At 41.8% G+C, this 15487-nt stretch overlaps 1 protein-coding gene across 2 annotated transcripts; it reads left to right on the top strand.

The window, feature by feature from the left end:
* The first annotated feature begins 668 nt into the window (after positions 1 to 668).
* Positions 669 to 15043, top strand: DAGLB (diacylglycerol lipase beta). 2 transcript variants are annotated; one of them, XM_030001579.2, is made up of 16 exons: positions 669 to 674; positions 1050 to 1158; positions 1693 to 1844; positions 3966 to 4140; positions 4792 to 5053; positions 6187 to 6312; positions 7279 to 7406; positions 8404 to 8530; positions 8869 to 8952; positions 9409 to 9486; positions 9892 to 9972; positions 10068 to 10195; positions 10691 to 10759; positions 10858 to 10930; positions 11948 to 12201; positions 13739 to 15043. In XM_030001579.2, the coding sequence occupies exons 2-16, from the start codon at positions 1064 to 1066 to the stop codon at positions 13929 to 13931; spliced, it is 2025 nt and encodes a 674-aa protein (XP_029857439.1). In that variant the 5' UTR covers positions 669 to 674; positions 1050 to 1063; the 3' UTR covers positions 13932 to 15043. The 2 variants fall into 2 exon arrangements, with proteins under 2 accessions (XP_029857439.1, XP_029857441.1); XM_030001581.2 differs by lacking the exons at positions 669 to 674; positions 1050 to 1158 and adding an exon at positions 1208 to 1582.
* The last annotated feature ends 444 nt before the right edge of the window (positions 15044 to 15487 follow it).

Below are 15487 nucleotides of genomic sequence, written 5' to 3'. Positions count from 1 at the left end.
CTAGTTAGGGGTGGTTATCATTCCTAACCCTGAATGTGAGTAGTGTTTTTTATTTGCAGAGTGTGTATGCTAAGACGCTGCAGTCTCTGGTGTCTCAGATACTACCCTGAGTATCCCACTGCTGGTCAGAGTTGCCCGAAACCAAGGTCTGTCCCCATAATGAAATACCAGAGCCTGATTCTAGCTGTAGCCATAGGGCTACATGAGATCTGTGCTTGTTGGTACGAGAGAGAACTCTTCAGGATCTGGGTAGGTTATTTGCTTCGCTGTTGTTAGCTTTGTCCTTTAATTTGGTTGCAAAGTGTCCCGGTGTGCGCTCAGAACTGCGCGGGGGCCTGTGGGAGAAGGGAGCGGGGCTGCTGTAACAGGCAGCAGCTGGGGCTCAGGGCGAGCAGCTGTGACGCCTCCCAGCTCGAGGACACGCGTTGCTGTTCTGACTCCTCATTTGCTGCAGCTGTTAATTAAGCATTTTTGCTGGTTTTCTGGTGCCCAGCTGTGACCCTGTGGTGGTCGAGGTGCCATCCTTCGGGCGTGCCAGCTCCCGAGGTGGACGGACACGGTGCTGGGATACGCAGGTACTTGGCACGGGGTTTATTCCTTACCCCTGAGCCCTCTTGTCGTCATCCCCCGTCCTTGACGTCACCTTCTTACGCCGCTGGGCAGCGGCCGCGGCCGTTTCGCGGGCGCTGTCACCAGCTCGTGGCCGCCCGCTCTGCGCATGCGCCTCCCCCCCCCCCTCCCCGCCAATCGCGGGCGGGGCGAGGCCGGCTTCCCGCGTCGCTTTGCCGCCGCGCGCGCGCCTGGGTGAAAAGCCCCGCCTACTGGCTGCGCGCGGGACGGCGGGAAAGCCGGTGCCACCCAGGGGCGCGTGCGCGGCTGGACCCAATCGGCGCGGGGGGGGGGGCGGCATGTCCGCAGGGCGGTTTGGGGCGCCGCGCGGTGCGTGGTGACGTCGCGGCGCCGTGACGTCGCGCCTGCCCGCGGGCGGGCGGTGTGGCCTGCGGGGGCAGCGGGACGGCGGCGCCGGTGGTCGGGCGCCCGTCACGGAGCGGCGGCCCGCAGGATGCCGGGTCTGGTGGTGTTCGGCAGGCGGTGGGCCATCGGCAGCGACGACTTCGTCCTCCCGGGGGCCTTTGAGCTCTTCGTCAGGCTGGTGTGGTAAGGCCGGTACCTCCGCGCCCGCGGAGGCTCCTGCGGCGGGCGGGCGGGATTCGGGGCCGGCCTGCGGCCGCCTGGCGCCGCCCCCGGCTCCTGAGGCGTTGGGTGGCCGGGGAGGGGAGCGGCGGGTTCGTGAGGGAGCGCCTCGACTCGCCCGGCCCGGTCCGGTTGCTGCCGTCTCTGCCGTGCGCCCCGGGCCGCGGTCGCTCGGCCGTCGGTAACCGCCGGCGGGCAGCGGTAACGGGGCTGCGCGACTTCGGGAAGTAACGTGGTGGTTCCTTTGTTTAGGTCCGCCTGGGTCCTCCGGGATCTGGGGGGAATCTGTTGCCGTTTCGGCTGAGTATTCGTAGAGTCATCTCGTTCTGGCAAATTCCTTCTGTAACAACTCTTTTTCTGTTAGTCTTTGTGCAATGCTTTCATTAAGATGAAAACTCTAATGGTTTCATTAAGATGAAGACTATTTGTCAGGTGATAGCTTTGCAGTATGCACCTTTCCCTTCCGGCTATAACTTCTATTATCTTACTTTCCTGTAGGTGGATTGGAATTCTTGCTCTTTACACAGTTCATAAAGGGCAGTTTAACTGTCCTGGGGGAGGATTGCTGCACAGCTACTTGCTCGTCCTCCTCATTCTCCTGGCTTCTATAATATGTGCGTTATCTGCTCTTGTATACGTCAGTATGCAAGGTAAAGAGTTAATAATAACATTTTATGTTTACCTAATAGGATTGCAATTTTTTTTTTTCTAGTCTGGAGTTGACATTAAAAAAATGCAAAGAAATTCAAGTGCTTTCATGGTAGTCAAACTTGAGAAACTGTCTGTCAGCATTAATGTATTTGCTTTAATAGCATTACCTCTGTTAGTCAGGAATCTAAAATAATGAATGGACACAATAGCTTAGTGCAGCTAATGGTGACATGTTCATTGCCATCGGAGCATCTTGAAAACTTCCTCTACATTCACCATTAATACATGACCTCGAATGGAACACTGCTCAACCTCTCTGGCAGGAGTAAACTCCCTAAAGGGGGATTTATCCAAAACCAATTTCTCATCTGAAGTATCATGTTAGCTTTGCCTTGCATAGGCAGGCTTAGCCATGTCTTGTGAAAGTTCATTAGCTGCAGTGGGTTGCTTGAGAAAAAACACACATAGGAAAGTGATCTATATACATATCATAGTAAAACTAATGTAGTAAGTACTGTTAAATAGAACAGGACTTACAGCTTGAAGTGAACGGCTAAACAGAAGTAAGGGCCCCAATGCAACTTCTAGTCATTTGTAGAAATGGTTCATTTGGGGTTAAAAAATGCTAGGAAAGCTTTTTTCCTGGTGAGGCACCTTATTATCAAAGTAATGCTAGGAAGATTGAAATATGTGTGCGGTCTCTGGAGTAATAGATGAGACACCACAATTTCTAATGTATTCGTTCTCACAACACACTGTAAATAAAAGAGTATTTAAATTATGTAAGTGGAAAGAAGCATAAAGAGTGCATGAAGAGAAACTATGACAGAGCAGAGATGTGGATGATAATTCTGGCCTTGAATTTAACCACTGTTTTTCCTACAGTTTCCAGAGGAGGGAAAGGAAGATTAGCCAAGCTAAGCAGTTTATATTTATATCAAAGTTGAGGAGGTGAGAGATGTAACTTTAAATAGCAGGGAGAAAAGAGCCTTGTTCTTTATGAAAGTATAGCTACAAGGCCATTATAACTAAGACATGGAAGAACTCTGAGGCTGGATTTCCAAGAAAATTAATGGTGAGCTGTCTTGGACTGTGATTGTTATGCATGGGTTTGGGAGCAATGGTTCTTGCACCACCCCTTGCACTGTACTGACGTGGGCGTTAGTGATGCCAGTGGTGAACCTGACTGGAGAACTTGTACACTGGGTTGTGGTGCTGGGAAAGGAAAGAAGTTGTTTTCAGGAACCACAGTTTCATCAGATTGTATCTGTGTAAGCAGCCATGCTGTTGTAGTACAGGCTACAGCCCGGGAATGGGAATAAGCGACCACTGGATCAAGGGCTTTTTAAACAGCTTTGTCACTGGATGTGAACCACAGCTTTACAATTGGAACATAGTTTCCAAAGTTGTTTTTGTTCTGCAGTGTTTTAAGCCTTTACAAATTTCCCTGCCTGCACATGAGCACGCACGCCCCACCACCTCATAAGCCTGTGATCAACAAACTGGTTTAAGGAGCTGAGCTGGCTAAAAATTACTCCCTTTTTTATGGCCTAAGATTGCTAAAAGGAAGAGGTTATTAGTAAGCTAACAATACAGAAAATAGTCTAAGCAGTATTTGTCCTGGTAATGGTCCTATTTTTGTTCTACATAAAAATGGGAATTAAATTACTATTTCATGACTGAGTAAACAGAATTTCATTGTAGCCCAGCAAAGTAGCATCTAAAAATGAAATAGTCAGCCAACTAAAAGCTAAGTAGAATAATAATAAAAGCAGGCACTAAAAGTCATAAGGAACTGTAGGTGAGCCAACGCTTCAGTATGCGGCTTTGGCTTATGCTGGGCACAGCACTACAGTTCACTGCAGAACTGTCTGACTAGAGAGTGATTTTGGGTATTAGTAGAGTAGATTCTAAGAAGCACAGCTATAAACCCATTGTTGTTTTTCTTTTCAGTGATAGTTTTCCGTTAGTATGAAAATACTTTATAGTTTCAATTAAGTTTCTTACTTAAGTTTCTTGCTTCCGTAAAGCTCAGAAAGTTCTTATATCCAGGTAGGATTTCATGTACTTAAGACGCATTCATAAACAGTTCTTGTTTTAAATTCTCCTTGTAATTTCAGGAACAATTTCTAATCCTGGCCCAAGAAAATCACTTCCCAAGCTACTTTATACTCGCCTACTTCTCTATTTGCCTGAATTCATCTGGGCTGTTGTAGGAGCTGTATGGGTGACAGACAGCAGCGTGCGCTGCGAGAAGACTGTGATAAATGTCATCATTGGGACAGTTATTGCAAGGTAAAGGTGCCTCCCCACAAATCTAAGCTTGATAGTGTACACGAAATGGAAAATACGGTTTACATGGGTTTTGTATGTGTTTGTTGAAGGCTTTTCCAGCAGTTGGAGACTTTGATATTTCTTATAAATTATTGTGGTTTCTCATAGAAGGGTTTTCATTGTGAAGAGAGAAGAATTTTTAAATCTAGACAGCTAGAATGAGTTGGTATCCTTCCCTAAACAAGCTTCAGCTACGTGCCTTGAGAGCGCACATGCTAAAGTGAGGGAAAGGAGGTGAAGATCGGAAAGGGTAAGAGGGATAGATGGCAATGTAGAAAACTAAATCTGAAGTGGGTGGTAACTAGATCACTTAACTGGTAGTGAAAAATGGAGCCTTCACACCTCTGGGTTGCTATTTCCGAAGCACAGGGCTGTGATTTTGAGTTTGGTGCCCTATGTGAAATTTGCTGACAGCCTTGTTCTTGTGCCTAGTGGATTGAAAACCCGGTAACAGAACATGCACCCTTAAGACAGTAACAGATGGTGTTCTTGCAGTATTTCATACCTAACTTTGTTTTCTGTCTGTCAAGATCTATCATTGTGTTTTCCTGCGTACTTATCAGGAGTATCTGGTTTCACAGTCATTTTATCCCACTTCTTTCTGTTTTGCAGCTGGGTTATCATCATCTTTACCATCATTGGAGTTGTAATCGTCTTTGATCCACTTGGTGGGAAAAAGACATTTTACCTCACCGATAGTGTAAATCGGAACCTGGAAAGCAGTCAGTCAGGGCAGTTGCTATATAATGTGAAGAACACTGCCACCAGAGTCTGGGAAAAAAGAATCAGGTTACTGTGTTGTTGTATTGTGCAAGATGATGACCATCGAGTGGCTTTTACAAGTATTGCAGAGCTTTTCCGCGCCTACTTTTCAGTAAGATGGAAAGCTTTTTTTTATGTTCTGTTTTGACTAACTCTGAATTTGCAGATGTTGCAACACACATGTACCTTTGTTCACCTAGAGGTCCCTTGCTACCCTGTGTCTTGAAATCAGGTTTTGAATGTGCCAATTTCAAAATTAAAGGTGATTCCCATACAAGGTATACAACACTGATTTTTCTTCCCTTTAACAAAGGTTTCTCTCCCTTCACAAGCATGAAGGGCTGTGAGAAAACAGTATTCTTTCTCCTTAGGCACCTAGTCAGGAGAACAAGGGTGAGTTTCTTTTCCTCAATATGTGAAGATCCAGGCATTTTTCCTACTGATGATGAGTAAGGAGTCATACCCATAGCAAAGAATTGGACTACTTTCTGACTATTAAAAAAAATGAGCCCCACAGTCTGTTAAGGCAGTCTTCCCGTTCTGAGCCACTTCTGAGCACGTGCCAGACTAGAGTGTGCACATGCAGGAAGTTGCTTTTTGGAAACAGAGAGTGTCTGCGAAATTGGAGTCTGCATAGCATTGATTTAGCTCAATTTCATGTCACTACTGTTTGGGCAGTCATAGTTCAATGTTGACTTTGAAATCTGTTCATGATTTCCAGACTAGTAGGTCTTGTTTATCAAGCGGTACTTGGGTATGCTGATTTATAGCCACAGCCTACTCAGTGGTTTATAGGGTAAAGGGCGTAAGTCATACGGAGAGATGACTGTCCCAGATAGTTGAATAAAAGCCCTTCAGCCTTCTCCTGTGTAAAATCCTTCTTAGCTCTCACTGTAGAGGACTTTTCACATAGAGCTTTTCACATAGTGGTGTAGAATGGTGATCAATAATGTCTGGATCTTTATTTGCTATATGGCTGAGCGGGTCCTCTGTTGGGTATTTTGTTAAGTGATGAAATTCATGTGTAGAATTATCGTCGGTCTTATTGAAGAAAGCATTCAATATATACAGAAGGGTGGGAGGCTAGATGCTGCTGCAACCTGTTTCTCCAATGCACATTGTCTCTGAGTGAAATGTATTTATATAAACTGAAAAAATAGAATTCCATGTGCATTTTCTTAGGAGATAGTCTTGCCATGTTGAGGCGTGGGATGGCTTTAAGCGCTCTTTCATTTCTTTGTACAGGACACTGATCTGGTGCCAAGTGACATAGCAGCTGGTTTGACTCTGCTCCATCAAGAGCAAGATAAAATGGAAAGTTGCCCAAAAGAGCCTGAAGAAGTCCTGTGTCATTCTCCATCATCTCTTGTGGTAAGATAGGGTTGTTGCAGCCTCTGGTGCAATTACTCTAGTAAGCGGTGCCAGATCAAACTGAAATGCAGTTCTTTGTGCAAGGCGTTTTTGGTTGTGTTTTTGTTTTTAACAAGGTTAAACACTACTATAAAAATTCACAACAATTTAAATTAATAATACATGCAGTGAAAACATCTTGATGAGTTTGCAGTCAAAAGATTTGTCTGCTTTTGCCTAAGTAGAACTTATATACGAATGGGGAATTAAGTACAAAAAGGAACCATTTAGGACACTTGATCACTGTTGAAGAGCTGGGAGAGAAAGGGAACAGAGAGAAAATTAATTATTTAGTACTATTTGCATAGAACTGAAAAGCCAGTCTTTTAGTACTGTGGTCTGTTTAAATTATGTCTACTGGAAATATCCAGAGAAGATAAGAAGCAAAAAGACGTTACAGTTTGCTAATTGATTTTTGCTAGTCTTCTATGGTAAAATGCCTTTGTAAATTATTTTAACTTCTTTTGGTCTGTGTTTCATGGAAGTATATAATTCTACTTCAAACAATTTGTATCAAATTCCTTTTGAATCCAGCCAGTATGATAGGGTCATGCTTTAAAAGTCCTTACCAGAGAGATGTGCTACAGACTCTTCAGCCATTCCTTTGACATCCTTAAGTAACATATTTGGAGTGAATGTTGTTTTCAGTCTTGAGCTTATCAGTGTATAAGTATTGGAAGAAACTAATTTAATGAGAGCTTTTCAAGACTGGTGAGCTGTGTAGCTATGTAAACAAACACAGACTTTTTCCTGGAATACAAGTGGCTATTTTTAGTTCCTCTTAGACCTTGAGGTTTTCCTTTTGGATAGCGCATATTTCATCACGCCTTGGTTTTCACTAGTCTGTGTTCAGGTTTTATTCTGGGGCTGCCTTAACACACCTCTCTTCCTTCCTCTCCTTCCTTTTCTTTCCCTGTGTCCTTTCAGACAGACGATTTGGATATTGAACTGGAGAATGCTGCTCACTATATGCTGTTTGCTGCAGCTGCTTATGGCTGGCCCTACTACATATACACCAACCCATTTACTGCACTCTGTAAGCTCAATGGTGACTGGTAGGTTCAATCAAGAGCTTAAAAACACATAGCTTCCTTTTATTGAACTAGCGTTAACAGAAATAAAATAGTTTCAATAGCAGTATTTTTGTTGCATTAAATTATATCACTCTTGGGAGTACCTGAGCTTGACTGGTAGAGTTATTTTTCACAAATTCAAACATCAAAGCAGAAACAAAATTCCAACATCCTTCCACCCTCAGAAACAGATGAGCTTTTGTTTCTTAAGAAGAGTTTGTGATTGAGATAAATAAAAATCATTTAGCAAAATGACAAAGGAAGAATTGGAATTAAACCAAGCATTTTAAAATGAGGCTCTTTAGAGCTGCCTTTTGGGCATATATATATATATATATAAAAAAATAAAACTGTATCAACAGTTTTCCCTGTCTTAAAGGAATTAGCAAAAGTTACCTGTTCCTCCAGCTTCCTATTATTCCCTTTTCCCTCTTTACTCAAAAAAATTTCTACAGTCAGTATTGAAGTATGCATAATGCTGTGTAGGATTACTGTATATTTAAGTGACCACTGATGTTCATGACTGTAACCATGATTTTCTTAATTAGTAGCATGAAATTATTTAACCTACTGAAATATAAATTACTTGGAAGAAAAATCACATAATGCAATGGATAAAACTTGACATAAGCCTGCTGTACAGAATTTGTTTTGAATTTTCTTTTTGCTTGTTTGTGTTTTCTGTCATTGGCCTGTAGTCTTAAGAATTCTTTTCTTACCGCATTGTTTGCTCTGCTCATAGTCCTGTAGCAACGGTGTATTTGCCAGTCTTTGAACTGAAAATGTATGGCAAGCTGCTCAGGCAAAACCAGTTTGTGGTCAGAGGTAACATCTTGTATCAGACTACTGGTACTATTAAAAAAAAAAATAGCATTTGATTCCTGGCAGAAATCTTATGCAAATGTAACTGAGTTTGATTCCTTGAAAGGAAACAGGAAAAAATTTGAACATTAAAGTTTTTCTCTTCTGTATTTGTTAGTTGCGGAACTAGACCAACAGATACTGATATAACTGGCAGCGATCGTCGTAACTTTCACTTTGGATCCATCCTAAGAATAACAGGACTGCAGTACAGAGACTTCATTCATATCAGTTTTCATAACAAGGTAAACAATTCAGTGAAAGCAAGGGGTGAAGTTTCTAGTTTGCCTTTCTGCATTTATAACATACAAGATGCAAAGCCAAATGGAAACAAGCCCTGAAACATTCAGTTCTGTTTTGGGTTTTTTTTCCCCTAATCTAAAGGAACAGCCACAAAACCATTGACATAAATCTGTCTCAGTATTGCAATAAAGGCACTTATAATAACTTGGTAAGAAAATAATTCAGCTTCTTTCCATAATACAATAAAGAGAGTTCAATAAGAGAGCTTTCAGAAGGTGAGAACAAATGCTTACTCTTATAAAAAGTTGGTGTCATTACTGATTACATTTTTCCCCTCCAGATCTATGAGATTCCATTTTTTGTTGCTTTGGATCACAAAAAAGAAGCTATTGTGGTTGCAGTGAGAGGAACCTTGTCTTTTGAGGTATCATCCATCTGATATATATAATTAGCTTTATAGAAATAGGCAAACTCCTAGTATCTAGAGGAAATTGTATTACACTGGCACATGTAAAAACAACTCACTCCCAGGTATGCGTCCTCCAGGCTTAAGTTGTAAGCCTTCTGGCCCTTGGATGGGTAATATTCCCTGTGACACTGGAAGAGAGCATGGAGGGTAGGCAGTGGTAATTCCTTTTCACTGTGAGTGGAGGTGCATTTGTAATGTCTGTATTTGCAGCTTGGAAGTAGTTGCTGGAATCAGAATTGTGATTGCTGTATATATTTGCTTGGGTGGTGATTTATGGTGGGTTGTGTTTTGTTGCTTACCAACTTGGAGGTCAGCTTGATGATGTCCCTATGACAATGCTGAGTAGGAGAGTGCGACCCGTGAGCCATGAAGCCCTGCAGAGAGGTCTGACAAAAGCTGTCTTGTTCACAGGACATTCTCACTGATCTGTCAGCAGATTGTGAAGACTTGACACTGGAGGATGTTCTAGAGAATGGCTTTGTACATAAGGTGTGTGCAGTCTGTAGCTGTTTATAAATCATCTCAGCAGTAAGAAAACTATAAACACCTGGGATCCTTTAGTTAAACAGAAGAGTATTCTCCTTGTGAGATGGATTGCACAAATTATTTCAGTGACTTGGTTGTTGCATCAAACACTGCCACTGGAACTGCAAGGTAGAATTTGTAATCCTCTTGTCAGACTTTATGTCCTTATTAAATATTCCAAAAGCTTTTTAACCATTACATACAAGACCACTTGTTTATAACTAGACCTCTGTCAGGAGCATGTTAAAAGGGAAGACCAGCTTTGCAAAAAGAAAGTTGTTCTGTGATGGTGTTGTATTTAAAGTATACATGTATCACACTTCAGATTAGATATACCCTTCTTTTCTAACTTTAAATGCTGTCTTGTAGGGAATAACTCAAGCTGCAAACTACATCTATCGGAAGCTAATAAATGATGGAATTTTAAACCAGGCTTTCTCAATTGCTCCAGTAAGTTACCTTCCAAATAATTTGGTTTGCCAGAAAAATTACACACAGGTTTTTCTGTGTAGGTCTATGTTTCAGTCTTCTCTTTCTGTCTATAGGAATATAAACTTGTGATAGTTGGTCACAGTTTGGGTGGTGGAACAGCTTCTATATTGGCGATCATGCTCAGGAACTCTTTCCCGACATTAAGGTGTTATGCCTTTTCTCCTCCAGGAGGACTGTTAAGGTAAGAGACTTCTGTTATTTGGTTCTGTGTCTAAGATGTAAAAATCTTCAAGGTAGTTGACAAATATGTTAGATGATAACTCTGGGCTTGACTGTGTTATGAGTTTGTTTATACATTCTCCACTGGAATTAGATTTGCTCCATCTTGAGTTACAGTCGAGTTCTTGGGGGAATATTACAGAATGAAATATATCTAGTGAATTCTGTCAGATAGTATAATTAGAGTTTAAAATAAATGTTTCAGCAATAAAATGCTCACCTGACTAGCCTAGCTTGGACTGTTTGACATCTACACATACTGTTACAATCAGCATTGAAGTTACTCTGTCATCTGTAGCAAGTAGGTCTGAAAGCCTGCTGAAGAACTGACTGCAAATGCTGCTTCTGTTGCCACGTATTTGTATTTTTATTGAAGATAATGATCATCATAAAACTAAAGTGTGCTTATATCTTTAGTTTTATCTAAAGTGTGTCTTTTTTTGTTGTTGTTTTTAAGCAAATCACTTGCAGATTACACTAAGCACTTCATTGTTTCAGTCATTGTTGGAAAGGACCTTGTTGCAAGGTGAGATGGAAATATTTTTAAATGGTTCTTTCAGGGATGCATTAGATTGCAGAGAATAGGAGGCTTTTCTTTACTTTGCTCTATGTGTGTTTAAACAGGTTAAGTATGCCCAACATGGAGGACTTAAAAAGGAGAATAGTGAGAATTGTGGCAAACTGCAACAGACCCAAGGTAACTAAATGCAGTTCCTAGTTAAAAGCCAGTGGAATTGTTACCTGGGTTAAGCCCCAGCTTTAATGAAGTGACAATTAGTGTGTGTATTTTTGATCTTAATGATGAGAGTTACAATTGTGTTTTGGAACAAAAGCGTTTGTTTTTAATTCAGTGTCTTTTGTGTTAGTCCCTTATCCTATAAAGCTGTCTTGTTGGAAATGAAGGTTCAAGAAGACCTGGAAGATATCTGTGCATCACATCCAAGACCTGAAATTATCTGTTTGCTAGTTTTCTTGACAAAAGAAACTATTAAAAAATGCAAATGGGGGGAAAAAAAACCCAAACCAGCTAAAATTATGAAAAATCAGTAAGATTACTTACTTTAATAACCATTTAGTATCATTAAGTAAACAAATTAGTGGTTTTACTTAAATTTTACCTTCAAAATTTGTTGGGAAAGCAAATATTTCTCTGTTACGGTGTTAATTGCTTGTCTCTTCTTTTACTGTTAGTGAGAAACTCAGTTTTGAAAGTGCTGGAACAGTGTGGTGTCAGGCAAGATGATACCGGAGGTATAGAGGAGTGGCTTAAAGATTCAAAACTGCCATTTCTGAACACGTAAAGTTAAACCTGCTGTACCCACAAGATTTCCATGTAGTCCCAGGATGAGGAGTCATGTGGAGGGCCTGCGTGACGTTGTAAATACAGAATAGATAACAGACAGTTAGAAGTTACAGATGCAAGAAAATGTAAATCTGCAGAGCACAATCCACGCAGAATAATTCAACTGATAAAGATTGTAATGTTTCCTGTAGTGTTACTAGTGGCTTGGGTTAGATATCGGTGAAATAGGTACTACTGTGGGGAAAATTTGGTAAGATTTTATCAAACAAAAAGTTTGGGGAGCTTGTGCATACAGTCATTTTCAATATTTTAATTGTAGTTTCAGGTGATGCGCGTGCAAGCACACAACTAAAATAAGTTATTTGAAGAGATGCCAAACCTCAATTTGACTGCTTTTCTTTCTGAATTCAGTACCAGATTTTGCTGCGTGGATGTTGGTACGAAGTATTTGGAGGAGATCCAGATAACTTCCCAACTGAGCTGGATGGTAGAAACCAAGATGCCCTCACCCAGCCACTTCTAGCTGAGGAGAGTTTAATGGTTCATCGATCACCTTCATACAATGCCCTTGAGGATGAATCGCACTTAAATTCACCACCTCAGTATCCTCATCTTTATCTTCCTGGAAAGATTATCCATATTGTAGAAGAATCCAGCTCTAGGAGGTAAGTAGAATAATGAATACCACTGTCTTGTTTTCCTAAAATCTACTTAAAGCTGCTTCTCGCGTTCAAAGTACATATTTCCAGCTCTGTGTCTCATCTGCATCTCCAATACCCATCTTTGGTTATTACACATTAGCCAGGTTTTCAGTTTTTATTCTGTGCCTCCCTGCTTCTTTCTGTTTCACTTCAAGGCCTGGAAACTGTTTCTCTTTATGCCTGCGTGCCTTATTCTGCCCAGATATTGCATCTAGTGCTCAAGGGATGATTTTGAACAGCAAGACTGTTAAGTTCAGCTTTGGCATGCTGCAGTTCCTGCCTGAGACTGCAGACCTTGCAGTCTTATGTCCTGGTAGTAGTGAAGTGATAACAGAATACGTAGTTATCAAGTAGTCATGTGAATGTTGGTGATGAGAAAGAGGCAAAATGTTGCCTGTAATATGGGCCTGGCCAGACTGGAGAGGTCCAGTTGCCCCAGTAACCAGTGCGCCCATGCAGCCTCTAGTTTCCTGTCCTTTGCTGCTTTTTTGTGGATGCAGGAAGGTGAGACAAAGACAACAGAAAAGCTGAAACTGCTGGAAGGGTGAGGATTTGGTGATGGTGATTTTGGTGGGACAGTGTTGTGTTTGGGGTTTTGGTGGGGGTTTTTTTGTTTGTGTTTTGTTGATGTTGGTTTTTTTAGACAAAACAACTGCAAACAGCCCACAGGCCAGACAGTACTTGATATCCCTTGTTTCATTCTGAAACAGAAGTAAGAGCATCTGTAACTTGCGCAAGACCATCTTACAGAAGAAAAAAAAAAAAATCTGTAACTTGCAGAAGAGGGAAGAAAAGGGCTGGAGAAGGAATCCACTTTTTTTCCTCCCATTCCGTAGATTAGTATTGTATTTAAGCTTCACATCTTTAATGTTTAAAAATTTCAATACTGGTTTTAAAAGTTAGATACTTTTAACACCTGTGACCTGGCAGGTTTTCTCAATGGCTGCTCTTCTACTTTACTGAATTCATTTCTTTTCCTTCATTTACTCCACAGCACAGCAGTTAATCATGTTTTTTTTCTTAATTGGACTAGCACGCAAGAGCCCCCATCATGTACTGTTCTGTAAAATAAAATCCTAAATACATCATACGTGCAGCATTAAATCTAGTGTCTAGTCTCCTACTGATACCACTGTGACTCATTCCCTAAATTTGACATTAACCATGTGACTGTGCAGAGCTTAACTCCTCACCCCCCTTTGCTCAGACTGTATTCCATGTTTCTTCGAGCAGGATTATTGGATAGCTGCTTTCACTGTTAAGGCGTAGTACAATTTGGCGTAGTTCTGCCTTCAGGGACATTGAATGGCAGCATTTCCAGCTGTTTGCTGACGGTCAGAACTGTAGCTCCTTGGGAGCCCACCTTCCTGCTGTGAGACGGTTCCAACTCCTCCCTGAGCAAGGTCCAAAGTCTCCAGGTTGTCTGTTCAGGCTTGGCATCCAGCACCAGTTCTGACAGTCTGAGCCATTGTATTTGTGACCTGTTTGGTTTTTTTTTTAGGTTGTGCTCTTCAGATATGAAATACACAGCAAGATGGTCAAATGAAACAGTCTTCAGCAGCATTTTAATAAGTCCCAAGATGATAACAGACCACATGCCAGATGTTGTGCTCAAAGCTCTGACCAGTTTGTCTCAGGAACATGGATCGTGTATTTCTTGTCAAACACAAGAATGTAACACCAATGTAGTATAACCATAGCTCGAAGACGAGGTGTGGGGGTTTTTTATTGCAGGTTTCAAGTATTCAAGACACATTCCACTTAAGTCGAAGTGGATTTCGGTACTTTTCTCGCATTGCATAAAGTAAACAAGGGTCTTTCTTAATGCCCTTGCTTCTGCAGCAACCTCAAGTAACATTATGCTGGTTAAAGCAGATTCTGCATTGATGCTGAAGGTTGAGCTTTTACAAAATGGAACAGTATGAGGAGTTCTAGCTAAGCCTGTGTACACTGGTGCACGAGAGCCGAGGCGTCAGCTGAATACTTGACTGCAGTGAGTGGGTGTGCGAGGACAGCTTGGCCTATGCGTTAGAGCAGAGCCCTGTCAGACCTAAAAAAAAAAAATAAAAAAAAAGTCCAGTTCTGCTTCAAAGTCACTTCAGGCCATTGCCTTAGTGCCCTGCGAGCGACCTTTGCAAAGCCTGGAGGGCGTTGTAGGAAAGGAGCGCTATGAAAGCAACAGTGCAGTGCGCCAGAGGCTGCACCATTTCTCTCAGCGGCTGGAGGTGGGTAAGTGAACAAGTCTGCAGCAGGTGGGAGTGTGCAGGCAGGCTGCCCACGCCGGTTTTTAATCAGGCAGTTCTGATTGATTGCACTATTTTTCTTACAGATTGTGGTAGTATCCTGGGGGGGGGGGGGGGGGGGGGGAGGGCAGGGAAATGTTGTGGTTAAATGCTGCTTGAATATACATGTGCAATATTATTTCATCTACCTGTCTTTTGTATTTGTTGATCCATGACTACTTTTATTGATTTTAAACTAAACTAATACTATAACTACTTAATGAGGAGAAAAAAAAATTTTTCATGCCTTGGCATCATCTTAGTCACTGGCTCTGACTGCCAAGAGCACTGATCTAATTCTGCCAAAAATGTATAACTAGTTCTACTGATTTTAAAAAAAGTGGATTCCTTGTTTCTAGTGTGCAACTATTTTAAGTTGTTTTTTTTTAAGGCTCAGCAGCATTTCTTATTAAAAAAAAATCATAGAAATAAGTTATAAAGTAATATGACATGGTTGAGAATAACTGTGTGGATGTTCTTGCTGTGATACTTAATATGGAGACAAAATAAAATGCACTCTAAAACCCTGTCTTGTTATGTTTAGGCATGCTGGGTGTGACACAACTTACTTGTTTATAGCTCTTCAAAGAGGTAGATGCTGTACAGCAAGGTAAGTCGCTACCACTAGCAAAGGATAGCGAAGGCCTGCCTAGCGCACGCTTCCTCCCCGAGGTGGCGGCAGTGGTGCTGCTTTCAGCCTGCTGCAGCGTCTGCCCTGGGGAGTTAAGACTGGGCCTTGGGGAGAAGGCAGCAGGCTTGCCTGCTACTGCCCTGGAGGCAGGGGAGCTAATGACCATACAGCATGGCTATAAATTTAAAAAGCTAAAATCTGAGGCATTTAAGCACAACCTATATTGCACCACAGCCACAGTTTTATAAACCATTAAAGTTGGTTAACAGTTTTATAAGAAAATATGTAAGCATTGCTGTTTGCATACAACTGAGTGAAGCAGGTATTTTTTTTTCCC

Source organism: Aquila chrysaetos, chromosome 25 (genome assembly GCF_900496995.4).
Source record: "Aquila chrysaetos chrysaetos chromosome 25, bAquChr1.4, whole genome shotgun sequence".
NCBI classification, from domain to species: domain Eukaryota; kingdom Metazoa; phylum Chordata; class Aves; order Accipitriformes; family Accipitridae; genus Aquila; species Aquila chrysaetos.
This window is presented reverse-complemented; position numbering and strand designations above follow the sequence as displayed.

What these genes read in the sequence shown, in the direction of transcription:
- DAGLB (XM_030001579.2), top strand. Translation starts at nt 1,064, where the DNA reads ATGCCGGGTCTGGTGGTGTTCGGCAGGCGGTGGGCCATCGGCAGCGAC. An exon ending in GAGGAACCTTGTCTTTTGAG is followed by an intron (nt 8,953 to 9,408) that starts GTATCATCCATC and finishes TCTTGTTCACAG; the next exon opens with GACATTCTCACTGATCTGTC. An exon ending in AGGCTTTCTCAATTGCTCCA is followed by an intron (nt 9,973 to 10,067) that starts GTAAGTTACCTT and finishes TTCTGTCTATAG; the next exon opens with GAATATAAACTTGTGATAGT.